The 27,944-nt window shown below is 45.9% G+C and overlaps 1 protein-coding gene across 2 annotated transcripts in view; it reads right to left on the reverse strand.

Moving 5' to 3' along the window:
* The window catches only part of cnmd (chondromodulin), a 100,872-nt gene extending 73,760 nt beyond the window's left edge, over nucleotides 1-27,112 (reverse strand). Inside the window, exons 1-4 of one of the 2 annotated variants that reach the window (XM_072476306.1) lie at nucleotides 26,948-27,111; nucleotides 26,268-26,405; nucleotides 11,104-11,244; nucleotides 5,699-5,812 (exon numbers count right to left, since the gene is read on the reverse strand). In XM_072476306.1, coding sequence (XP_072332407.1) covers nucleotides 5,699-5,812; nucleotides 11,104-11,244; nucleotides 26,268-26,405; nucleotides 26,948-27,019 — 465 coding nt within the window. In that variant the 5' untranslated portion in view covers nucleotides 27,020-27,111. Of the gene's footprint in view, nucleotides 1-5,698; nucleotides 5,813-11,103; nucleotides 11,245-26,267; nucleotides 26,406-26,947 lie in introns of both variants that reach the window. The other variant, XM_072476307.1, reaches the window with a different exon arrangement.
* Nucleotides 27,113-27,944: the final 832 nt, after the last annotated feature.

Here is a 27,944-nt window from a genome sequence, read left to right on the forward strand (position 1 = left end):
AACCGAGTTTATTCAATCGCTCCTCATAGCTAATGCCCTCCATACCAAGCAACATTCTGATCAATCTCTTCTGCACCCTCTCTAAAGCCTCCACATCCTTCTGGTAGTGTGGCGACCAGAATTGAACACTATACTCCAAGTGTGGCCTAACTAAGGTTCTATACAGCTGCAACATGACTTGCCAATTCTTATACTCAATGCCCCGGCCAATGAAGGCAAGCATGCCGTATGCCTTCTTGACTACCTTCTCCACCTGTGTTGCCCCTTTCAATGATCTGTGGACCTGTACTCCTAGATCTCTTTGACTTTCAATACTCTTGAGGGTTCTACCATTCACTGTATATTCCCTACCTGCATTAGACCTTCCAAAATGCATTACCTCACATTTGTCCGGATTATACTCCATCTGCCATCTCTCCGCCCAAGTCTCCAGGCAATCTAAATCCTGCTGTATCCTCCGACCGTCCTCATCGCTATCCGCAATTCCACCAACCTTTGTGTCGTCTGCAAACTTACTAATCAGACCAGTTACATTTTCCTCCAAATCATTTATATATACTACAAAGAGCAAAGGTCCCAGCACTGATCCCTGTGGAACACCACTGGTCACAGCCCTCCAATTAGAAAAGCATCCCTCCATTGCTACTCTCTGCCTTCTATGGCCTAGCCAGTTCTGTATCCACCTTGCCAGCTCACCCCGATCCCGTGTGACTTCACCTTTTGTACTAGTCTACCATGAGGGACCTTGTCAAAAGCCTTACTGAAGTCCATATAGACAACATCTACTGCCCTACCTGCATCAATCATCTTAGTGACCTCCTCGAAAAACTCTATCAAGTTAGTGAGACATGACCTCCCCTTCACAAAACCGTGCTGCCTCTCACTAATACGTCCATTTGCTTCCAAATGGGAGTGGATCCTGTCTCGAAGAATTCTCTCCAGTAATTTCCCTACCACTGAAGTAAGGCTCACCGGCCTGTAGTTCCCGGGATTATCCTTGCTACCCTTCTTAAACAGAGGAACAACATTGGCTATTCTCCAGTCCTCCGGGACATCCCCTGAAGACAGCGAGGATCCAAAGATTTCTGTCAAGGCCTCAGCAATTTCCTCTCCAGCCTCCTTCAGTATTCTGGGGTAGATACCATCAGGCCCTGGGGACTTATCTACCTTAATATTTTTTAAGACACCCAACACCTCGTCTTTTTGGATCACAATGTGACCCAGGCTATCTACACCCCCTTCTCCAGACTCAACATCTACCAATTCCTTCTCTTTGGTGAATACTGATGCAAAGTATTCATTTAGTACCTCGCCCATTTCCTCTGGCTCCACACATAGATTCCCTTGCCTATCCTTCAGTGGGCCAACCCTTTCCCTGGCTACCCTCTTGCTTTTTATGTACGTGTAAAAAGCCTTGGGATTTTCCTTAACCCTATTTGCCAATGACTTTTCGTGACCCCTTCTAGCCCTCCTGACTCCTTGCTTAAGTTCCTTCCTACTTTCCTTATATTCCACGCAGGCTTCGTCTGTTCCCAGCCTTTTAGCCCTGACAAATGCCTCCTTTTTCTTTTTGACGAGGCCTACAATATCACTCGTCATCCAAGGTTCCCGAAAATTGCCGTATTTATCTTTCTTCCTCACAGGAACATGCCGGTCCTGTATTCCTTTCAACTGCCACTTGAAAGCCTCCCACATGTCAGATGTTGATTTGCCCTCAAACATCCGCCCCCAATCTATGTTCTTCAGTTCCCGCCTAATATTGTTATAATTAGCCTTCCCCCAATTTCGCACATTCATCCTCGGACCACTCTTATCCTTGTCCACCAGTACTTTAAAACTTACTGAATTGTGGTCACTGTTACCGAAATGCTCCCCTACTGAAACATCTACCACCTGGCCGGGCTCATTCCCCAATACCAGGTCCAGTACCGCCCCTTCCCTAGTTGGACTGTCTACATATTGTTTTAAGAAGCCCTCCTGGATGCTCCTTACAAACTCCGCCCCGTCTAAGCCCCTGGCACTAAGTGAGTCCCAGTCAATATTGGGGAAGTTGAAGTCTCCCATCACCACAACCCTGTTGTTTTTACTCTTTTCCAAAATCTGTCTACCTATCTGCTCCTCTATCTCCCGCTGGCTGTTGGGAGGCCTGTAGTATACCCCAATATTGTGACTGCACCCTTCTTATTCCTGATCTCTACCCATATAGCCTCACTGCCCTCTGAGGTGTCCTCTCGCAGTACAGCTGTGATATTCTCCCGAACAAGTAGCGCAACTCCGCCTCCCCTTTTACATCCCCCTCTATCCCGCCTGAAACATCTAAATCCTGGAACGTTTAGCTGCCAATCCTGCCCTTCCCTCAACCAGGTCTCTGTAATGGCAACAACATCATAGTTCCAAGTACTAATCCAAGCTCTAAGTTCATCTGCCTTACCCGTAATGCTCCTTGCATTAAAACATATGCACTTCAGGCCACCAGACCCGCTGTGTTCAGCAACTTCTCCCCGTCTGCTCTGCCTCAGAGCCACACTGTCCCTATTCCCTAGTTCTCCCTCAATGCTCTCACCTCCTGACCTATTGCTCCCGTGCCCACCCCCCTGCCATACTAGTTTAAACCCTCCCGTGTGACACTAGCAAACCTCGTGGCCAGGATATTTATGCCTCTCCGGTTTAGATGCAACCCGTCCTACTTATACAGGTCACACCTGCCCCGGAAGCGCTCCCTGTGGTCCAGATAATGGAAACCCTCCTTCCTACACCAGCTGTTTAGCCACGTGTTTATCTGCTCTATCTTCCTATTTCTAGCCTCACTGTCACGTGGCACAGGGAGTAATCCCGAGATTACAACCCTCGAGGTCCTGTCTTTTAACTTTCTGCCTAGCTCCCTGAACTCCTGCTGCAGGACCTCATGCCCCTTCCTGCCTATGTCGTTAGTACCAATATGTACAACGACCTCTGCCTGTTTGCCCTCCCCCTTCAGGATTCCCTCTACCCGTTCGGAGACATCCTGGACCCTGGCACCAGGGAGGCAATATACCATCCTGGAGTCTCTTTCACGTCCACAGAAGCGCCTATCTGTGCCCCTGACTATAGAGTCGCCTATTACTATTACTCTTCTGCGCTTTGACCCTCCCTTCTGAACATCAGAGCCAGCCGTGGTGCCACTGCTCTGGCTGCTGCTGTTTTCCCCTGATAGGCTATCCCCCCCGACAGTATCCAAAGGGGTATATCTGTTCGAGAGGGGGACAACCACAGGGGATTCCTGCACTGACTGCCTCCCCTTTCTGGTGGTCACCCATTTCTCTGCCTGCACCTTGGGTGTGACCACATTTACATAACTGCGATCTATGATGCTTTCCGCCACCTGCATGTTCCTAAGTGCATCCAATTGCTGCTCCAACCGAACCATGCGGTCTGTGAGGAGCTCCAGTTGGGTGCACTTTCTGCAGATGAAGCCATCCGGGACGCTGGAAGCCTCCCGGACCTGCCACATCTCACAGTCAGAGCACAGCACCCCTCACTGGAAAGACGGAGGCTGAGGGGAGACCTGATAAAGATCTACAAAATGAGAGGCATAGACAGAATGGACAGTCAGAAGCTCTTTCCAAGGGTGGAAGTGCCAATTATAAGGGGGCACAGGTTCATGGTGAGAGGGAGAAAGTTTAAGGGAGATGTGTGGGGTACATTTTTCACGCAGAGTGGTAGGTGGCATGGAACGCATTGCCAGATGATGTGGTGGAAACAGGCAACATTTAAGAGGCATCTGGATGGATACATGAAGAGGGAGGAAATAGAGGGATACGGACCGAATAAGGGCAGAAGATTTAGTTTTTAGTTAGGGCACCTTGATCGGCACGAGCTTGGAGGGCCCGAAGGGCCTGTTCCTATGCTGTACTTCTCTTTGTTCTTCATTCTTAATCTACCTAGCCTACACATCTTTGGACTGTGGGAGGAAGCTGGAGCAACCGGAGGAAACCGATGAAGAAAAGGGGAGAAAGTGCATACACCATACAGTCATCCAAGGCCGGAATTGAACCCGGCTCCCTGGCGCTGTGAGGCAGCAGTGCTAATCACTGTGCCACTGCGCTGCAACTAGGCTCTCAGCCAAGAATGCATAATGAAGCTTGTTGCTTTTCTTGTCTGGTGGTTAAATTTGTTAACCTTTATGCCCTTTGTTTGGGAGACGGCATGTGGCACAGTGGTTAGCACTAGGACTATAGCACTGAGGACCCGGGTTTGAAACCCGGCCCTGGGTCACTGTCCGTGTGGAGTTTGCACATTCTCCCAGTGTCTGCATGGGTTTCACCCCCACAACCCAAAGATGTGCTGGCTGGTGGATTGGTCACACTAGGTTGCCTTGGAAAGAAATAATTGGGTACTCTAAACTTGAAAAAAAACTTTATGCCCCTTGTTATGAAAGTAACCTTTTCACTTCCCATCATGTTCCTCCTACTTCTGCTAGTTTAACACAACCTTTTTACACATGGAAATGGCATATGGACCCACGCCGAATAGGACATCCTCTTGACCACTTACATCTCCACAATTAGAGCTTTGTCCCTTTCTTTGACAACGTTAACACAGTTTGAAGGAATTTCTACCTGGTGATTTAAAGGATTTAGGCACCATTTTCATGGTTACAAAGTTGCTTGAACTGATTATTCTAGTTGTACATTGATATAGCAGTCCAATATACTACCATGATAAGTATTGATACTGCATGTCAGAGATGTAGCAGTAATCCTGGATAACTGTCTAAAGTGCTTTCGAAGCCCACAGGCCATGAACTCACGTCGACAGTTCTTTGAAACTTGTCAGGTTTTTAAAAAAGCACGTTAAATTTTCAATTAAAGTTTTAATTGAACACAATCCCTCAAATTCCAAACAAAAAACCCTTTGTTGTCAGATATACCGTGCACGGTCAAAAATTAGTCTAATTAAACATCCCATTCTTGAGATTAAAACACGTCTGGAGTTCTTATTATTTCATTTTTTTGACCTGCTACACACATTATTAAAAGGGCCACTTCTCTCTCTGTCTCATCTGAAATAAATTTGCATATCAGTAATTCTACCCCAGGTGGGCTGGGGCTTCTAATAATAGATAGGAAGAAAGGTGTAATGTATCATAGCTGCTCACTTAAAATAGACTTATTGTTAGACTGGCATATGCAAATTGTTCTGTTTTAATAAGGGCGTGACAAATATTTAAGACTTCTGCATTGAATTTGCTCTATATGCTTTTCGTAATTACTTTGTCTATCATTTTAGCAGACAGATTAACCTATTTGTTTTAGTTCTGCAATGCGATTTCAACTCTTCTATTTGTGCTCACAGATCCTTCTTTTTTCTTGCCTTCCCACTGGGACAGTAGGTGAATAGACTTCAAATGCTTTTTCTCAGCTGTCCAACTGTATGAATTTCACAGTATCTGGGCAACTAGGCCAGGTTCCCTTATGAATCCGAATGTCATACTCAAGGGGAAAATCTTGCCCTGCAGCAAGCTGCATCTCCCGTTGATTGACGTAGCAGAGGTCTAGAGAAATGAAGGGCCTGCAAATTATGTGTCCACTCAACTGAGAGATACTACAAGCCCCGGCTCCAGATTGCATTAATACATATATTTTCTCCATTTGAAGATTATGTTCCCTGATTCTTACTGTTCTAAAACTGTTAGAAATTAAAAACACGTAACACCTACAAGCTCAAATGTAATCGCTTCGGTTTTCAGGTTCGCAATATCCGGCAGGTGTGCTTTAGCTTGGGCTTTGATGTAACACTTCTCTCCTCCAGCAAAGTGAATTCCTGTAATTCCCTGTAACACAGAAATCAGTTACTCTTAGAAAATCCATAAGTACATCCGTACTTCCTCTCAGTTTGATAAAAACAACAAGAATTATACATTTACAAATTGTTAGTTTTGTTCTTCTGCTTTCACCGACTCAGTAGCCATTGCTCAGTGCTCCAAAACCACAAGGCTTAGGAGCAGAAGTAGGACACTCGGCCCATCGGGTCTGCTCCGCCATTCAGTGAGATCATGGCCCACCTGATATAATCCTCAACCCCACTTTCCCACTTTATCCCCATAACCCTTGATTCGCTGACTGATTACAAATCTGTATGTCTCAGCCTTGAATATACTTAATGACCCAACCTCTACAGCTCTCTGTGGTAAAGAATTCCATAGATTCACCACCCTCTGAGTAAAGAAATTCCTCCTCATCTCTGTCTTAAATGGGTGACCCCTCACTCTTTGATTATGCTCTCTGGTTCTAGACTCTCCCACAAGGGGAGATATCCTCTCAGCATCTACCCTGTCAACACCCTTGAGAATCCTTTAGGCGTGATTCTCCCGGTTCAGCGAGGTGGCCTTACGCCAGAAGTTGCGGAATTCCGGGGGCTAGGGGCCACGCCAGCTGGCGCCGAAGGGACTGCGTGGGTTAGTGCATGCGCAGAACCGCCGGCGTGGTTCGGCACATGTGCAGACCGGCCGGCTTATTCTGTCGCATGCGTGGGGGGTGTCATCTCTGCGCCGGCTATGGCAGAGCCCTACAGGGGCTGGCGCAGAAGAAAGAAGTGCCCCCACGGCACAGGCCCGCCCGCAGATCGGTGGACCCCGATCGTGGGCCAGGACACCGTGGGAGCCGCCACCAGCCCCGAGGACCGCACCAGCCAACTTACCTGACAGGCCCCACCGTGTGGGTCCATGGCCAATCCACGCCGGCGGGACTGGCCAGAAACCGACGGCCGCTCGGCCCATCGGGGCCTGGAGGGGCCGCTGCCAATGGCTCCCGACTGGCGTGGCGTGATCCCTGTCCCCGCCCGAAAACCAGCGTCGGAGAATACGGCAGCCGGCGTTGGAGCGGCAGGGCGGGATTCACTCCACCCCCTGGGGATTCTCCGACCCGGCGGGGGGTCGGAGAATCCCACCCCTTATGTCTGAATAAGGTCACCTCACATTCTTCTAAACTCCAAGGAGTACAGGAATAATCTATTCAACTTCTCCTCAAAAGAAAATCCCTCCATACTCAGAATCAACCTAGTGAATCTTCTCTGGACTGCCTCCAATGCCAATATATCTTTCCTTAGATAAGGGAACCAAAACTGTTCGCAGTATTCCAGCTGTGATCTGACTAGTGTCTTGTATAGGTTTAGCTTTTAGGTTTTTCCTATTTTTATACTCCATTCTCTTTGAAATAAAGGCCAATAATTCCATTTGTCTTCCCAATCACCTGTTGAATTTACATGCCAGCTTTTTGTGATTTATGGATAAGGATCCCAAATCCCTTTGAGCTGCAGTTTTCTGCAGCCTTTCTCAATTTAAATAATATTGAGAACCTTTATTCTTCTCATCAAAGTGCATAACTTCACATTTTCCTACATTTGATTCAATCTGCCAAGATTTTGTCCACTTACCTAACCTGTCTACATCCCTCTGTAGACTCTTTGTGTCATCCTCACCATTTGCCTTCCCACCTACTTTTGTGTCAGTCCCCTTATCCAAGTCATTAATATATAATGTTAATAATTGTGGCCCCAGCACGGATCCCTGTGGCACTCCACTAGTTACAAGTTACCATCCTGAAAATGCTCCTCTTATCCCAACTCTCTGTCTTCTATCCATGCTAATATACTTCTCATCTTATTAAGTAATCTTTTGTGTGGTACCTCATCAAATGCTTTTTGGAAATCCAATATATTACATCTTCTAGCTCCCCTTCATCTACCCTGCTCATTACCATCTCAATGAATGCTGATAGATTGTCAGACCTTTCCCCTTCATGAAGCCATGCTGACTCTGCTTGATTATATTATGCCTGACTCTGCTTGATTATATTATGCCTTTCTAAATGGTTTGCCAATACATCCTTTGTAATGGACTCTAACATTTTCCCAATGACAAACGTTAAGCTAACTGGCCTATAGTTATTTATGTTTTATCTCCCTCCTTTTTTAAATAAGAGTATTACATTGGCAGTTTTCCAATCCTCTGGGGCTTTTCCAGAATTTAAGGGATCTTGGAAGATTACCACCATTGCATCCACTACCTCTGTAGCTACTTCCTTAATATCCTGGGATCCAACCCATCAGGTCCAGGCGACTTATTGGCTTTTAGCTCTTTTGGTTTCCATTGTAATTTTTTCCAAGTGATTGCTCCATTGAATTCATTTCCATAGAATCCCAACAGTGCAGAAGCAAGCCATTCAGCCATCAAGTCTGCACTGACTCTCCGAAAAAGAACCTCACCTAGGCCCACTCCCCTGCTCTATCCCCACCTAATCTGAACATCTGTGGACACTAAGGTGTAATTTAGCATGGCCAATTCACCTAACTTGTACATCTTTGGACTGCGAGAAGGGCAGCACGGTGGCACAGTGATTGCACTGCAGTCTCACGGCGCAGAGGCCCCAGGTTCGATCCCGGCTCTGGGTCACGGTCCGTGTGGAGTTGATACATTCTCCCCGTGTTTGCGTGGGTTTTGCCCCCACAACCCAAAGATGTGCAGGGTAGGTGGATTGAACACGCTAAATTGCCCCTTAATTGGAAAAAATGAATTGGGTACTCTAAATTTAAATTTAAAAAAATCTTTGGACTGCGAGAGAAACCCTGAGGGCCCAAAGAAAATCCACACAGGCACGGGGAGAACATGCAAACTCCACACAGGCAGTCACCCAAGGCCAGAATTAAACCAGGGTTCCTGGTGCTGTGAGGCACCAGTGCTAACTATTGTGCAACTGTGCTGCCCCTTTGTTACTGAATTTATTTCCTCCCCTTTTCTGCCCCTTGATTATTTATTTTTGGAATGTTACTAGTATCTGGTTCCTCATTATTATTTGCCCAGTATCTGTACACTTTAGCCTCTCTCCTTCATTTCATACATTTACAGAAAGTCTTGCTTTCTGTTTTTATATTATTTGCCAGTTTAACCTCATCTTCCCCTTTTTTTTTGGTCATCTTTAGTTGGTTTTTAAAACTTTCCCAATTCTCTGGCTTTCCACTAATCTTTGTTATATAATATGTTTTTTTCCTTTCAGTTTAATGCTGTCCTTCATTTCCTTGGGAAACCATGGTTGATTTATCCCCTTCCTATTGAATACTAAGTTCTACCATGTTACGGTCATTATTTCCTGGGGAGCTTTTACTCGGAGATTGTATATTAAACCTGCCTTATTTTACATTACGAAATTCAACATTGCCTGATCCCTGATTGGATCCACAACATATTGTTCTGGGAAACTATCCCGAATATACTCTAATGAATTCTTTGTTATGGCTACCTCTGCCTATTTGATTTTCCCAATCTACAATCTACATGAAGATTAAAGTCACCCATGACTAATGTACTGCCTTTTTTACATGTCTTCATTATCTCAGGAGATAATACAGTATAGCTAGGGAGCCTATAGACTACTCCCACCAGTGTCTTGTTATTTCTTACCTCCACCCATATGAATTCTACATCTTCTGATCCAAGATTGTTTCTTGCTACTGTACTTATTCCATCACGTATTAACAAAACTACCCCACCACCCTTTCCTTCCTTCCTTCCTGTCCTTACAAAGTCACATAGCCCTGAATATTTGGTTGCCAGCTTTAATCTCCTTGTATCCATGTTTCTACAATGGCTATAGGATCATACCAATTAATCCCAATTTGTGCCATTAATTAATTTATTTTCTATCAAATGCTACGTGCATTTAAGTAAGGAACCATTAATTTTCCCTTGTTACCCTTTTTCCCCTTTTCACCCTATTTGTTGCTTTTTTAAAAAATGTTTGTACACTCGATTCCTTCTTGTCACACTCTGGGTATCATTATCTAATTATTTGCCTTGTAATGCTATGATATCTTTTTTGCTTTGTAAGCCTACATATTTCCATTACAGAACCAAGTCAGAAGATTGTAGGTCCAAACCCCATTCCAGATACTGTAGACAGTGGAATACATGCATATTCTAGGCTGATACTTCAATGCAGTATTGAGGATGGGACCTTAAACCAAGGCCTTACCTGTCTTTCAGGTGGATGTAAAAAAAATCCCAATGTACTATTTGAAGATGAGCAGGGGAATTCTCCCTGGTGACCTGGCCAACATTTATCCTTTAATTCACTAAAACTGATTATCTGGTCATGGCTACAATATGGTTTGTGATCCTTTTGCGTGTGCAAATTAGCTGCTGAGCTTCCAACATTACAACACCATTTCATTGATCATAAACATCTTGAATTCATGTACAAATGCAAGTTCTTTCTTTCATTTTTATTTCATATCGGATCTATTTGGCTCTTTGCAATACACCTAACGATGCATGAAAGCCCCAAACTGTGTACATCCAGGCTGAGTTCATAGAACATTTCTAAACAAAATAATCAGGAAACAGGCCCCAAACTGTTTTATATAGTATCACAATACATTGACTATCATTCAGGTTGTTCACAGTGGAATACATGCAGTAAGCAAGTGAATTATTTTTTATGCCAAAGGCACACCAGATTGGGACTCAAAATGGAGACAAACATTCCTGCCCAAAAGCAGGCAGGAGCTTTATTCAAATTTTACAATTACGGTCCTACTCTGGTTGCAGGATCTCCATGCAACTTGCAGGTATTAAGAAGCAGAACATGCATCGCGCAGGAGTCGGCTCACTGGATGAAAAAAATGGCCTAACTAGCAGTTTCTAAAGGAACTGCTGCAGGAAGCTTCACGATTGCCATATAAACTATGGTGTGAGTAATGTGTGTGGGACCAGGAAGAGTGTGAATGTTGCTGCCAGCCACACAAATATCTTGTCAAGGGCTGCCATCACTCAGCTGCTTCCCCCACAGACCTTCCTCCCCAGGATGGCTCATTCCTCCGTTAAAGGCTTGATTTCTGACTCAGTTCCTAATCAGTGAACTGTCTCTTGGGCACTGATACTGTAACAAACACATTCAAATGAGGCCTGATTATGAAAATGATTTCGATCAAAAGCAAATAAATATAATTCACAATGTACAGTTACTATATTACTATTATTGACAATGGATCCTAGTGGATAAGCCAGAAATTGAAGGTTTCTAATAACAGGCTGTACTTCTCAAAATTTAAAACACAAGTTTGGCTTACTGTCTGAAAATCATGAACTTCCACTGCCTCTTCACTGCCACTTCCAGTTCTGAATGTTTCAAGGTTATTTTCAGTATCAATTTCCAGAGATCCATCCTTTACCTTTCCATTGATGCTCATGCTGTAATGCATGTTATATATCTGTAATCAAACCAACATTGTTATTACTATCAGGAAATGGTTAAACACGAAGGGCAGATCATTTAGGCTCAGTATTCTGGAGAAGGCTGCCACATTTGGAAAGGTGAGACTGTAAAGAGGCTAAATTCCTTTTAAGCAGCTGAGAAAGCACAAAGGAAAATGAGGTGGGGATGAGAGGGACTGTTTGCCTCCTCAAGGTTTGGAGATTCTTTGGCACTTTCATGGATAGAGGAGACAATAAAGCATTCTGGGACCAACCACTGGGGTATTCATGAAATGTCTTGAATTCCCATGTGGCAAATTTGGTCTTGGCCACTGCAGCAGAGTCCTGTCTGAGTTTGCTCTATACACTTCAGCTGGGCATTAGTTTACATACTAGTTCTAAAGAGGCAAAATCTTCATAATTTACTGACTAAGACTTGCTATCATTTCTCCTGGCTCTTAAGCAGTGTGGTGCAGTGTACAAGAGCTACTCAGATTGAGGGCGTAATCTACCGGCAACATGGCACCCGAAAAGCAGCGTGCCGCGGCGCAGGAGACCCCACCCCCTGGATCTACCTGGCTCGCCACACCTCTCGAGATCTAATGCGATCACGCGAGCTGTCGCGATGTGAAGTCTGTCCATTGTGGGCTGGATCCCTTTTTGGCAAATCTGCACATTAGAGTGAGACAGCTAGTCTCACTTTAATATGCAGTTCCCTGAGGTGACCAAAGTGGTGGGATTTATCCCCTTCGCCTCAGAGACCTCGGGCGAGCGCCATTCAGTACTGATCTCCACAAACGGGAACCAGACGAACGGCGCTCGTGTGGGTTGCCCAAAAGATTGGAGGCCCCTTGGGCAGGTTGGTATTCTGGCACTGTTCGTGCCACCTGGGAACCCTGGCACTGCCAAGCAACCCAAGTGGCATAACCAGCTTGCAGGGGTACTGCCATTGTCCTAGGCTGGCACTGCCAAAGTGCCAAGCTGGCATTACTTGCATGGCGGTGATTGGGCAGGGGGGTACGCTGTGCAAGTGTGGGGTGTGAGGTGGTACTGGGGGGGGGGGGAGGATTTGGGAGTCACGTCAGGGGCTCGAGAGACCAGGATGCCATTCTCCTTGCACTGAGGAGTTTCAGCGAGTGCGGCTCCCCCGTGCAGGAAACGGGACTAATTGTGGCCATGTGTTCCCGACTGAGGCCCCGTATCTAACTGGAGTCACGTTAGATACTGCAAGCGCCGGAAAACACACGACTAAATGCGCTCGCTATGGGACATAGTTCCCATTTGGTTAAATCGTGCCCTGAGAGTCTACTTTAGTTTCCTTCCCTAATGGCGTATGGAAACCTTCCATGCACAACAGCTCCCAATCTGGTGATCAAGATCTAAAATATTTATCTGGATAAATGACAAATAAAAACTCAAATCCAACCAGTTGGACTTCTTTAGTAAGTTAATCAGTAAAAATTGATGTGCCAAACAAATTAAGAAGGCCCAACATTGTAAAGTATCTTTTAATGCAATATGGGATAATTGTCACATCGACTGAGAGAAATAAATGTATAATGGGCAATGCATTATATAAAGGTACCATTCACCAGATTGCTAGATTAGGTACACTTGAATATTTTTAATTACTTGTTAAGCTGCAAACTGTATGCCTTGGGCTTAATACCTCAGACATTTTGATGGACCAAACATTAATGTAATGAATTCCTTTCTCTGTGTGCTATATTATCCACCTGTTTTAATTCATTGCAGTTCATCTGTAGCCATCATTTGTGCAAATGGTTACAGAACTGTACAGTTTCTCAAATGACGTAGTAGATGTTGGCAAGGCTGCCCACTTCCATTTATCTAAACACAGCATGTCAGAAAATGGCTGTTCACACGGAAGAATAAGTGGGTGGGTGCCAGAGGTGGTGCAATGCCCTTGGAAAATCATCTAATTTTACTTAAGAGCTCTGACATGCTGCCTTTGTAGAGATAAGTGCCACATACACCAGATCAGATGGCAGTACATTCAGAAATTGAAGCAAAATGTATTAGCTAGCAAAATCACTCAATCATTCCTCACATCAAAAGGTTAGTGCTGTACAGTGATTCAAATTCACTATTGTTCTGAAAACCATTATCCAGATTAATAATCAGGTCAGAATTCTTATTTTTATTTTTGAACATTCATTTAATGTAAAGATGTTCCTTACTATTGTATCCCTTTCAAAGCATTTTTACAGTTAGAATATTTTGTGACGTTCATTCAATTCATTGTGTTCTTCCAGGGTGTCACGAGGTAATTGCAGATGAGTATGACCAATCACCCTCATTTTGGTTCGCCCATTCAGACAGATCTCAATGTCAGTGCATTGAATTATCCAATTATTTCTCAAAGGATTCCAGGGTTAGTGCCTGCACTAATCTCCCTGGTAGTTTATTCCACATGTTAAACTATTCTTTGAAGTAGATTTTGACTTCAATTGTGCAAAAATCAACTCCACTAACATCTCTCCCAATTTTTATTTCCATGACTCAAAATGTAAAACGGACTGCTGATTCGCCATCACCCAAATTACGTATGTGCACAAAGTCAACGTCTACCTCTATGTGGTGAAAGTCGTCCTGATTTCTTTCTTAAAACTTCCTGCACCAGTGTAAACCTGTGTCCCATTGTTCTACCTTTAAGCAATATTTTAGGTTAACGTTTCCTGTACGGCTAACCACATTCTACCCGGAAGGTCACCTCTCAGGCACTTTCCTTCCTGGGCTCGCATACTTCATTTATTCCTGGCAACACAGCTCCAACTCTGCGAGTATGCCTTATTTCAATATTGCCTCCAGAACCAGAATATTTTTCCTTTCTTGGCAATTAGAATGCAGTATTGAACATGCAGCCTGACAAGATCATTATAAAATTTGACCATTAGATTTTTAACTGATATTCTCTCATTTTGGTATGAAGTTCAATATCCTATTAGCTTTTTTGAAAACTGTGTTGAATCAACTAAAGTACCTTGATATCTTTTGACTTCCTGTTTCACTATTTTATCACCATTCCTGAGTAAACAAGTTAATTTATTTTTCCTTCCTATATGTGTATTCTAATTCTGCCAAATCAAATTTTATCTCCAATTGATCTGCCCACTCACAATATCTTGTCCAATTCATTGGTCCCAGCACTGACTCAAGAGTGCCCCCACCCACCCCAAACCTCATTCATTTTAAATTAACTAATGAATGCTCATTAATACCTACCCTTCAGTTAGTTCCATTTCCGTACCCTGAATCCTCACAATTTTAAGTCTAATCAATAGGACCATTTGAAAGTCACCATGCTACATAGTCCACTTGAATAGATACTTCCCCAAAGAATTTGAAGAGGGTGATCAGGCAGAACCTCCATTTCTAAATATGCTGGCGACTGTTACATGGCTTATTATCACACAGATGATACTGAAGTAGAGAACTGATAATCAGTTCCATTTCTGACATGAAATGGAAGATGTGTCTGTAGATGCCTGTGTTGGATTGGAGACTAATTTTGAATACAGGAAGCACATTAACTTACTTCCAACCTTCTAATACATTCACAGCATCCAATAACTCCATCATAATGATTAGCTATGCTCTCAAAACTCTTCCCTAGTTTCTGTTGTGTTGGGCGCTCTGGACCCGTAGAACACATACAGGTCACCAACACTTGATATAGTGCAACATTATTTTATTGAGTCATTAACAGTTTAACATACTCTCACTGTGGGTTAACACGATATTAGCTTTAACTAAAGAACTTTGCCTTGTCCTAACCAGTCGGTGCATTCAGCACATGGTGAACATCTGTGCTGCAGGCTGTGAGCTCTGTCCTACTAGGAAGCTGCAGCTCGAATGAGCGGGAACTCTGATGCCCCCTGTCTTTATAGCGCGTGTGCTCTAACTGGTGATTGGCTGCGGTGTTGTGTGTGTTGATTGGTCCCACTGTGTGTCCATCAGTGTGTGTGGCTGCACCATGATATACTGGTGTATATTATGACATTCCCCTTTTATAAAAGAATGTACATGTGTGGCAATAAATAGTGTATGGTGAGCATGTCGCTAACTACGTGTGAGCGAAAGACAAATTTACAGGACTACGTACATGAGAACTAAGCTATTTACATGGGAAGGTGCCTGGTGCAGAAAAACAGTATGCAGCAAGAATAACGAGATGAACACTATATACAAACCATGTAAACGATCAAACGGAAGAACAGAACAATTCAAAAAGTCTATAAGTCCACAATGTTCACAAATTAAGTGTCGGAGGTGGGCAACCAATTCTGGTTGACCGCCTCAAGGGTGGGTCGGGAGCCGCCGGCTGAGGAGCGGGCTGGTCTGCTTCAGAGTGAGGAGGATGCAGAGTGACAGGGGTCTCTGCATAGTCCATGGCAGGGTCAGCAGGAGGGCGAGGCGACAGTGGAGGATCACGTAGCGAGTGTGGAATGAGATGAAGGACGCGTCGATTGCAGCGCAGAATGGAGCCATCCGGTTGACGAACCAGGAACGAGCGGGGGGCCACCTGCCGAAGGACAACAGCGGTTGCAGACCAGCTACCATCCGGAAGATGGATGCGGACGTTGTCATCTAGAGCCAGAGCAGGGAGATCAGCTGCATGGGAGTCATGAGCCGCCTTTTGATGTGCACGAGACAGCTGCATCCGTCGAAGGACCGGAACGTGGTCGAGGTCTGGGACATGAATGGACGGCACCGTCATCAGGGTACGACCCATGAGCAATTGGGCTGGTGACAGGCCAGTGAACAGTGGGGCGGAGCAATAGGCCAGCAAGGCGAGGTAGAAATCGGACGCAGCATCGGCAACCTTGCAGAGGAGCCGTTTGATTATATGGACTCCCTTCTCCGCTTTGCCGTTGGATTGGGGGTACAGGGGACTGGATGTCACATGGGCAAAATTGTACCGCCTGGCAAAGTTGGACCATACCTGGCTTGCAAAGCAGGGGCCATTGTCCGACATAACCGTGAGTGGGATGCCGTGTCGAGCAAAGGTGTCCTTACAGTCACGGATGACTGCAGACGATGTGATATTGTGCAACCGTATCATCTCCGGGTAATTTGAAAAGTAGTCCATGCTCAGGACATAGTCTCTACCCAGCGCATGGAACAGGTCGATGCCCACCTTGGTCCAAGGTGATGTGACCAACTCATGGGGCTGCAGGATCTCAAGTGGTTGGGCCAGCTGGAAGCGCTGACAAGTGGGGCAGTTGAGCACTGTATTGACTATGTCTTCATTAATGCCGGGCCAGTACACTGCCTCTCAGGCCCGTCGGCGGCACTTTTCCACGCCAAGGTGGCCCTCGTGTAGTTGTTCCAGGACGAGCTGGCGCATGCTATGCGGGATGACAATGCGGTTCAGTTTCAGAAGAACCCCGTCTACTACCGCCAGATCACCTCTGACATTATAGAACTGAAGGCATTGGCCCTTGAGCCACCAGTCTGTTAGGTGGCGCATGACACGCTGTCGCAAAGGTCAGCCGCCGTCTCGCGACGAATTTGGACGAGGCGTTCATCCGTGGCAGGTAGATTGGAGGCCACAAAGGCCACATGGGCGTCAACCTGGCAGACGAATCCCGCTGGGTCACATGGAGTGTTAACTGCCCTGGAGAGAGCGTCAGCAATGATGAGGTCTTTGCCTGGGGTGTACACCAGCTAGAAGTCATATCGCCGGAGCTTGAGAAGAATACGCTGGAGGCAAGGCGTCATGCCATTCAAGTCTTTCTGTATTATATTAACCAGCGGGCGATGGTCGGTCTCGATGGTGAATTGAGGAAGTCCGTACACATAATCGTGAAACTTAACCACACCGGTCAGAAGGCCCAGAGACTCGTTTTCTATCTGCACGTAGCGCTGCTCCATGGGGGTCATGGCGCGTGATGCATATGCAACGGGGGCCCATGATGAGGCCTCATCGCGTTGCAGGAGCACTGCCCCAATGCCGGATTTTGGTGTCTTTTGCTGGATCAAAGAAAGCCAAGATCGGTGCCGTTGTGAGTTTGGTTTTGAGTTCTCTCCATTCGCGCTCGTGGGCAGGGAGCCATTGGAAGTCTGTCATCTTCCTGACCAGGTTCCTGGGAGCCGTGGATGAGAGGCGCGGTTAGGGATGAACTTCCCTAAAAAGTTGACCATGCCCAGAAATCGGAGGACTACCTTCTTGTCTTCTGGTGTTTCCATAGCTGTGATAGCAGCCACCTTGTCCGCATCCGGCCGCACACCCAACTGGGAGATGTGGTCCCCGAGGAACTTGAGTTCTGTCTGACCAAAAGAGCATTTGGCCCTGTTGAAGCGGAGGCCCTGCTCACATATACGTTTGAATACGCGCTGGAGGCGACTGAAGTGCTCCTGCGGGGTGGTGGACCAAGTGATTATGTCGTCGACATAGACGCGAACACCTTCAATGCCTTCCATCATTTGTTCCATAATTCTGAAGCAGATATGATCCCAAACGGCATCTTGTTGTAACAATATCTGCCAAAGGGGGTATTAAATGTACACAGTTTCCTGCAGGATTTGTCGAGCTGGATTTGCCAGAATCCTTTTGAGGCGTCGAGTTTGGTGAAGTGCTTGGCGCGAGCCATCTCGCATGTGAGCTCTTCGCGCTTGGAAATTGGATAATGCTCCCTCAAGATATTGCGATTCTGATCCTTGGGATCAATGCAAATTCTCAATTCACCGGAAGGCTTTTTTTACACATACCATGGAACTGACCCAGTCGGTTGGTTCCGTTACTCTGGAAATCACTCCTTGGTCCTGGAGGTCCTGCAGCTGCTGCTTGGAGGTGGTCCTTGAGGGTTGCTGGGACCCTGTGAGGTGCGTGCACCACAGGCGTGGCATTCTGTTTCAATAAGATCTCGTAGGTGTATGGGAGCATACCCATGCCTTCGATGATGTCGTAATGCTGGTTGATGATGGCGTTGAGTTGCGCCCTGAAGCCGGTGTCCTGAAAGGCAGACGTGTCATCAGGAGAGAGTGAACTCTCTGAACTAGGTTCAACAGCTTGCATGCCTGCACGCCAAGCAGGGAGGCTTTCGAGGAGCCCACAATTTCAAAAGGAAGGATGGTTTTGCGTGACCTGTGCATCACTTCAAGTTGGCATGAGCCGCTGGCATCAATGGCATTGCCATTGTAATCCAATAGCTGGCAGGCTGATGGAAGGATGGCTGGTTTAACACGAAGGCTTTGGAAGTCAGACCACGCAATGAGATTGGCGGGTGCACCAGTGTCCAGGCGGAATCGTATTTGGGACCGGTTGACCGTCAGGGTGGCACACCACTCATCGTCTGGATCAATGCTGTATACTGGCAGCGGCTGGTGTGTTTGCTTAGGGGACACCTTGTTTTTTGTCACGATACCGACTCGAAAAGGCGCCGTCGGGTCCTCGGTGTCACTGTTGTGTGGGAGGTCTGCATCGGACTCGGTGACCGTGGGTTGAATTGCCCGACATTCCTGCGAGGCTGGCTGAAGCGATATGAATTTGCAGGGTGAGCTGCTCGGCATAAGGCAGCAGCGTGGCCAAGTCTGCCACATCTTAGGCATTGTCGTGATTTGGCAGGGCATTGCCATTTTAAATGGGCGGAGCCACAGTTGCCGCACGTCGTAGCGTCAGCACGTTCGCTGCGCCACCGCGCATGCGCAGTGCGGTCGTGCGTGGTGCACGCCCGCGCATTACGTTCTTCGCGTCGCTGTCCCCTCGTTTGGTGCGCACAAGCGTGGGAGTCCGCGAAAAGCGCGCGACATGGCCGCTCTCATCCAGGCGGAGGCCCTGGAGTTGCTCAATTGCTTGGACCCGTTCCGCCTCGTGGGGACCTTGCCGCGACGTTTCAGCCGCTTGGATGTGGGAATACCGACTCGTGGCGTTTTTGTGTAGGACACAGGTCTCAATGGCGGTCACTAGGATGAGCTGCTTTACTTTGAGGAGCTGCTGTCATAGGGGGTCCGACTGAACACCGAAAACGATCTGGACGCGTATCATGGAGTCGGAGGTGGGCCCGTAGCTGCAAGACTGTGCAAGAATGTGGAGGTGAGTGAGAAAGGTTTGGAAAGGTTCATCCTTACCCTGCAAACGCTGTTGGAACACGTAGCATTCAAAACTTTCATTTACCTCTACGCCGCAGTGTCAAACCTGAGGAGGACCATCTTGATCTTTGTTTTATCTTCATCATCCGCAAAGGTGAGAGAATTGAAAACGTGGATAGGAGGAGAGCAATCTTCCTGGTATCCGAGGTGTCCTCCCTGTCTGTGGCCTCAAGGAAAAGCTGGAAGCGCTGTTTGAATATCTTCCAGTTGGCCCCTAGGTTGCCGGCGATGCGGAGCGGCGGCGGCGGGCAGATTTTGTCCATGTTGCAGGATGACGGAATGCTGGTGGAAGGCAGATCACTTGCAGGTAGGTCTAAGAAATGCTAATATCCCTCAACTCCTGGTATCATGTTGTGTTGGGTGCTCTGGATCCGTGGAACACATACAGGTCACCAACCCTTGAAATAGTGCAACACTATTTTATTGAGCCATTAGCAGTTTAACATACTCTTACTATATGGCTGTGGGGTCATACTAGCTTTAACTAAAGACCTTTGCCTGTCCTAACCAGTCGATGCACTCAGCACATGGTGAATGGCTGTGCTGCAGGCTGTGAGCTCTGTCCTACTAGGAAGCTGCAGCTCGAATGAGCGGGAACTCTGATGCCCCCTGTCTTTATAGCGCGTGTGCTCTAACTGGTGATTGGCTGCGGTGTTGTGTGTGTTGATTGGTCCTGCTGTGTGTCCATCAGTGTGTGTGTCTGCACCATGATATACTGGTGTATATTATGACAGTTTCTTTTTGCAGTCTCTGGTAAATCCCCTATATCCCAAATAAATTATTTGTTTTGAGCCCAGTTAACCTGTCTAGGATTTCCATCTTATTTTACTTGGTGTATATTTGTTTAGAGAGAGCTTGTTCCTCTGATTTTGATTTGTGAATATTTAGAGAAAGCAGCCATTCAGAATATTTAATATTTCAGTTCGGTCTGAGTTTGAACCGCATTGCTTTGTTCGCTGTTTTCACATCGAACTGTTATGGTCCATTTGAAAATTGTTATGATGAGCTTCTGTTGCTATGACACCCATCACCGCTACCCACCCCCAAACCCCTGTTCTCTCTAATCAACTTCTCTTTTATCCATCACAGGGAGAAACTTTGTCCTTCTGGCAATTATATGTATCATTTCCCCCTTTTTCTCAATGTTTATTTGTTTACTGATCCGTTCAGTGTCGTGTGTAGTTAGTCTTAGCTAGTTAGTTTTGGGAATGTATTTATCCTGCATCGTAAATTAGGTTGATGAGTTCACTACAATTCCTCCATCTGTTTGCTTTACTTGTTCCTTCATTTAATTGAATTAATGGTCTTTCAAAATTCTAGGATTAGCTCCAATAGCAGATCCGGTGGTCAACGAGCGGAGCTCAGGGATTAACAGCTGTAACTGGGTATGGCTAAGGGTGGCAGATCTATGGGTAGGATTGATCCCCTATTTTTTGCATTAATTTGGAGGGAGAATCAATTTGTAACATTGTATAGAAATCTGAAAGGTATGTTTATCATCTAGTTTTAAAAACTCACAGCTGAATTTTGAATTTAGCTGGTTAAAGTCAGTGGATAGATAGAAGCATTTTGCTTTAGCCATATGTCAATGATATATTTACTTTAAAATCCCATCGGCAATCTTTACATATTGTTTAACTGTTTCATAACTGTTTCATGTTGTGGATAGCACAATTGCTTCACAGCTCCAGGGTCCCAGGTTCGATTCCGGCTTGGGTCACTGTGCGGAGTCTGCACGTCCTCCCCGTGTGTGCGTGGGTTTCCTCCGGGTGCTCCGGTTTCCTCCCACAGTCCAAAGATGTGCAGGTTAGGTGGATTGGCCGTGATAAATTGCCCTTAGTGTCCAAAATTGCCCTTAGTGTTGGGTGGGGTTGCTGGGTTGTGGGGATAGGGTGGAGGTGTTGATCTTGGGTAGGGTACTCTTTCCAGGAGCCGGTGCAGTCTCGATGGGCCTAATGGCCTCCTTCTGCACTGTAAATTCTATGAAATTCTATGATAACAGTTCAAAACAGGGATAAATCTGAGGCGAGATACATCCTGAGAATATTGGCATTAAATGAATGCTCAACTGTTCTCAAATATTGAACTGTTATTTTGTACAAGATAAATTGCATTAGGATACAAACATAAGTTCAATACAGCAGTAGCCTGGATCAAGTTATGAAAGTCAAATCGAAATAATAGTAATAGATATAATTCAAAGATTGTCCATCACATGAATTCTTACTGAAAGTGTCTTGACTGAAATAAATATCTAAGTCTGCTTAACAACAACAACTTGCATTCATATAACACCTTTTAATGTAGTAAAACATCCCAGACTGCTTCATAAGAGCCTGAAGATTTAATATTGAACCACATGTGGAGCTATTAGGACAGATGACCAAAAGCTTTGTCCAAGAGGTAGGTTTTAAGAAATGTCCTACAGGAAGAAAGCGAGGTGGGGAGATGTAGGGAGGGAATTCCAAATAGTAAGAGAGATCTGATATAAACTACTAAAGAAAGTAATTGAAGCAATATAAAGGAGTTTCAAGAGGCGATTGGATGTGTTGGTGTAGTCAGAAAAGAATGAAGAACATGGCACGAATGGCGGGAAGGGGAGACAAATTTCTGGAACAGGAACAAGCTTGTTGGGTCAAAAAGGCTGTTCCTATTACTTCTAATGCTCCGAATACAATTACTATTAACATCATGAAAGAGAATAGGACTTTGCATTTAAAACAGGTTAGTCTTGACAATTAATAGATGTTGTTCATGGGCAATTGTTGCCCATTCCTTTTTTCCACAAGAATGTAGTGATGGGCCTTCTTTTGGACCACGCATGGTGGTTGCTTGATACAACTGACACACAACAAGCTGGGGTGTGCCTGGAGTCACATAGAGATCAGACCAAGTAAAGATGGTAGTTTCCTTTTCTAAAGGTCTTGACTGAAGCAGTTATTTTTATGATAGTCCAATAGCATCACATTTACTTTTTTTTAAAAACTGTATTCAAATTTTCAAACTGCCATAGTGAGCTTGACTCGCTCGCCCCACAGCCATTTAACAACTGTCATGCTGTGTTCATTGGTCAAGGTATGACTATCCGGGGTGGATGACCTGCCTCCAAGAGCTGCCAGCCAATCACAGGTCCAGCCACTCTCTAGTCCCAGCAGAGACATTGGAAGTGGTGGCTACTGCTGGGACTGCAACCAGTCCTGAGGAAGACGTGCTGCGATGGAGCCTGAACCTTACAGAAAGCCTGGAGTATGTGGGGGCCAGGTTCACATGTCCTGGTGAGAAGGGTCAGGTTGGATAGGGCAGCTGTGTGAAAACATGGGGGTGGAAAAACCACTGCAAGCCCCCCCTCCCCCCCCCCCACCCGCCCCAATGGCACAGAAGGCCCATAAAGGATGCACACTTTTGTTTCTCCACAGTTGAGTAATGAAACCTGTTGGGTTGCATACTAGGTGTGGGCCTTTCACATGGCAGATTATATCCTAGAAAAGTTGAGATGTAACCCATCAATTAGTCCTGACGTCCAACACTCCGCTGATAAAATTTCAGCGCCAGTGGGGGAGTGCCAGGAACTGACATGTGGCCGGATTTTACAGTCCCATCTTTGACCTCACTTGTAAATCTGCTAAAGTTCAGCCCACTATTACTGCGAAATCTTGTGTCATGCCAAGAAGATATGAAAGGAAAAAATATATCCATGTATATATCTCATCCTGGCTACTTAACAAAATTATTTTAAAATATATAATGGATAAAGGCTTCACACTGGCTGAAGCATGACTATGTCTTAAACAAAAGAAATTTCTAGCCTCTTGAAAACCATAGCATTATATCCAAAGATGTGTTAATCTTTGCCAGCCCGGGCCAGCAGACATTAAATTCCAAGGAAATGTGCAAAGGTCACTTGACATTTCTGAGACAAAGCCCTGGCCAATGGAGACGATCCATCTGCAAGGGAAAAGGACCCTGAAATCTCTGACAGACTTGTTAATGGATGGAATGTTAACCACCCGGCGCATGCGCGGGAGCGTTAGCAGAAGCTCACGGCATCCCCGCGCATGCGCTGTGGAGGGAGTCTCTTCCGCCTCCGCCATGGTGGAGACCGCGGCGAAGGCAGAAGGAAAAGAGTGCCCCCACGGCACAGGCCCGCCCATGGATCGGTGGGCCCCGATCGCGGGCCAGGCCACCGTGGGGGCACCCCCTGGGGCCAGATCACCCCGCGCCCCCCCAAGGACCCCGGAGCCCGCCTGCACCGCCTTGTCCCGCCAGTAAGGTGGGTGGTTTAATCCACGCCGGCGGGACAGGCATTCTAGCAACGGGACTTCAGCCCATCCGGGCCGGAGAATCGCGGGGGGGGGGGGGGGGCCGCCAACCGGCGCGGCGCAATTCCCGCCCCCGCCGAATCTCCGGTGCCGGAGAAGTCGGCAACCGGCGGGGGGCGGGATTCACGCCAGCCCCCGGCGATTCTCCGACCCGGCGGGGGGTCGGAGAATCTCGCCCCTGATTCTGGACACTAATAAAACAATCATTTGTATTTTCTTTGTGGTCTTTGCCTTGAGCCTCTTTCTTTCCCAAATTCCTATGTTATTACTTGAATGTACTGGCGGTTATGCAGCAGTTTGAGGGTGTGTAAAACAAACCAATCCTTCAATCTTACCATATCTTTTGCTGTGAGGTTATTAATAGAGGATTGGATCACTCCAAATCTGAGGGGTTGGGAAAATATGCCACCATTTATAAATGGGGAAATCAAAAATACATTTAAAAAGCACCTTTCTGCTTATGGATGGGTGGTGAGGGGAGAAATCAGGGCTGTTTTAAATTAAACCACAGAATCCCTACATTGCAGAAGGAGGCCATTTGGCCCATTGAGTCTGCATTGACCCTTCAAAAGAGCAGTCAACCTAGGCCCACTCCCCACCCAACCCCATAATCATGACACGAAGGGGCAATTTAGCATGGCTAATCCACCTAACCTGGATCTTTGGACTGTGGGAGGAAACTGAAACACCCGAGGGAAACCCACGCAGACATGGGGAGGTTGTGCAAACTCCACACAGACACGTCATCCAAGCCCGGAATTGAACCTGGGCCCCTGGTGCTATGAGGCAGCGATGCTGACCACTGTGCCACCTTCTATTCATAACACATGCCACAATGGTTATATCATCAGGCTTGTTGAGGTGACAGAAGGGAAGAATTAATAATTAATGGTAAAACAGACCAGAAGAAAAAGAAAGCTTAAACAATGAGAAGGAAAAAAGATCTGGCAGATAAATTTAAATCGGGGCACACATTAAGTGGACAGTGGATGAGACAGATGTCTTACCAGTCTAATGGTTTTCTGAGAGAGTCCTGCACCTGGCCTGAGTTCTCTTTGAGGGCCACTGATGAGGCCACTGAGCCTTTGGTACAAATTGGCAGAGATCGACTGACTGGCTCACACACTAGACATGGAACTCAGAGTTATTATGGCCCTTGAATCAAAACTGGCTCTCTGTACAGAAACCCAGTCAGTCCATTCCTTGTTCTGTCCTGTAACCCTGCAATTTTCTTTCCCCTCCACAGCCGACCCAATTTTCTTTTGCCACCTCATGTCTTCCTCAACTGATGTGGACTGGGCCCTCATTTAAATATTTTAATTAGGTCACTACCTATTTCCGGTGGGTGGGCTAGACTTGTGTGGCCAGCAGGCAGATTTTTCTGTCAATTTTCTACTTCCAACCACTTTGCTTCACATCATGAACAGAACAGACAGCAGCTGAGGTTCACCCTCCTGGTTGAGACAAAAATCAATAACCCGCCATTTCCATTGTGTGACCCATATACATGAGGGAATGTAGTCAGTTATTTAAATGAATTATCATGTATTTTCCCAAAAGTAGAAAATGGCTGTCCTCAACAAATCATCACTATTCACCTCACACCCAGTGGAAAATCTTAACTGGTAGATTGTTTCTGCAGTGCCAACAGAGAAGGCGCTCTCTCCCCATCAATGGAATTCCATACTATAAAGACAGCCTTGTCCTGAACTGCATTTCGAGATTCCTGACGAGGAGAATCAGCAGCATTGGCTCAAAAGAGTCTTTCTATTGACTGTTGAAAATCCACATTTACCTCGAATGACCAAGTATAACCATCGTAGAAAGTATTTCTACCTCGGTATTAGTCTATTTGCAAAATAACCATCGTCTGTGAATTTAGGCAGGAGGTGATGGGTTGTTAATTTGGCAAGGGTTATGCCTCCAAATTTTTTTTAAAATACAGAATTCTTGCTAACAAATCAGAGCAGATGCAGGAGCTGGAAACACTTTTCTCGCTTCAATTCTCAAACACTCTGAACATCAGTTTGCTCCAATTTGTTCATATTTCGTTTTATTCCCCAACTTTCAATTCTTCGCATTTCTAATGACACGGTGCTGGTCAATGTGAAGAGAGATAAGGATGAGGGGAGGGGGGAAAGAGGGCAGAGGAATATGGCACGAAGCCACAATGCTCGTTCGGCCAGTCGGTGCTGACACGATGGGCCAAATTGCCTTCTCCTGCGCCGTAACAACGCTGTGATTCTTTGCTATCGGTCGTTCTGTGCATCACTGTCGATTATATTCAGACATTCTCTTGCAACCACCCACATTCCTAATCTTGCAAATTTAACGGGGCAGTTGGGAGCGGGACTTTGGCACGGCGCTCCCAATTGGGCGCAGCCCCGCAGCGGACGGCAGAGGAGGCGATTCTGTGCACTGAATGAAAGGTTCCTCCTCCAGCCGGCCCTAGTGCAACCAGGAGACCATCAAACTGCCCCCAGGCAGACTGATCGCTGTCATTAAAAGCCACTGGAGGCTGACCCAGCTAACCGATTGTTTCTTCTGTGGAAAAAAAGGGGGGGGGGAGGGTTATTTGAATGAAATATTGGGTACACGTTGCTTACATTTTTGTCATTGATCTTCCAGAAGTAAAAAGCTCCAATCGCTCCGAGGATGAGCAGCGCAGCGCCCGTGATGAGAACCACGGCGCCCACCTTCAGCAGGTTGCTGCTGCTGGACGGTTTGACAGCCATGGCGTAAGCCTTTAAAACAAGAGAGAGCAACTCTTAAAACAGTCATCGCAAAATCCCAGTGACACATGAAACACAAAACAAAACTTCGCACCGCTTCACAGCTCCTGTGCAGTGGGTGCCATTAAACTTTGAAAAGCAGGGTTCACGAGGAAACTGAAACTGCAGGAGAAAGAAATTTGAATCTTAAAAGAAAGTTTCTGGAGAGAATTCATCATATTGGATCTAATCCCCATGCAGGTAGTTGACAATGTTCTCCTGGCAGCTACTATTTCATTGGCACTTACACTGGTCTCCAGAGTTGGCCGTTTTGGTTGCTGCAAGGTTGAAATCTTGCCTTTTGGAAAAGATTTGAAAATGCACGTCTTGCGGTTCAAAACAATTAAAACAAATAGTTCACAACTGCTAGTCAATTTCCTCATGTTAAGGGAAACGCGTACGGTTGATGCGATTTTCAAATGTCAGAACTCTATTTCATAAGCTCTGAAAGTTTGCACAGGTTAAAATATTCTTCTAAAAGTGCCCAGGACTTCATTTTTCTCCAAGGTACTTACAGGCGGCAGGCATTGCTCCAGGTCAGCTGGTCCCGCCAGGGCTATGGGCACTTTTTCTGAAGTTTCTGCCATGGTGTCAGCGCTCCACTGACCCTCTAGGTCGATGTGAAATCTCAGTCTCGACAACACCAAGCAAGTAACGTGCTCTGAATATCTAATGATTCCTGACCAGCCCTCAGCCCCCACTGCTCACCTCTCATTTTCCACCTCACGTCATTTCCTCCAGCAACTGTTCATTTATTTAGGAATTTGAAGAGCCGCTCAGTTTTACATTTTGACTTTACATGCCTGCAGAAATATCTTTTATAAAATGCGTGAGTTCTAAATAAAATTACAGTACTCTGCGCCTAACTATTTAAAGTTATTTTTGTATCATCAAAATTGAAATATCCCATAACCTTAAGGAGGAAAAGTAATCAACTCAGCAAAATGGGAATTCATGCTGAACATTGAAAATATTCAAGAGGCGGCTGGATATAGCACTTGGGGAGAATGGGATCAAAGGCTATGGGGAGAAAGCAGGATTAGACTATTGAGTTGGATGATCAGCCATGATCGTGGTGAATGGCAGAGCAGGCTCGAAGGGCCAAAACACCTCCTCCTGCTCCTATCTTCTATGTATCTATGTATGTAACAAATTTGAATAAAAAATTAACAGCAAATTACTGCGGATGCTGGAATCTGAAACAAAAAGAGAAAATGCTGGACAATCTCAGCAAGTCTGACAAAATCTGTGGGGAGAGAAGAGAGCGAACGTTTCGAGTCTGGATGACTCAATAAAAGTACCCATTCCAGTCATTGCTCCAGTGAGATGACAACTTAGTTCAACTTTACATTTATTTGAGAGAACACTTTAATTTTATTTCCTTTATGCCTTTTAAATCTCTTTAACTGTCTATTCTCCTGGAGCTGTCACATAAAGATGTGGGCGGGATTGTCCACTCCCGTGCCAAAGTGCCCACACCTTCGCGAACGCCGTTGAGGTTCACGACGGCGC

Source organism: Scyliorhinus torazame, chromosome 15, assembly GCF_047496885.1.
Source record: "Scyliorhinus torazame isolate Kashiwa2021f chromosome 15, sScyTor2.1, whole genome shotgun sequence".
NCBI classification, from domain to species: domain Eukaryota; kingdom Metazoa; phylum Chordata; class Chondrichthyes; order Carcharhiniformes; family Scyliorhinidae; genus Scyliorhinus; species Scyliorhinus torazame.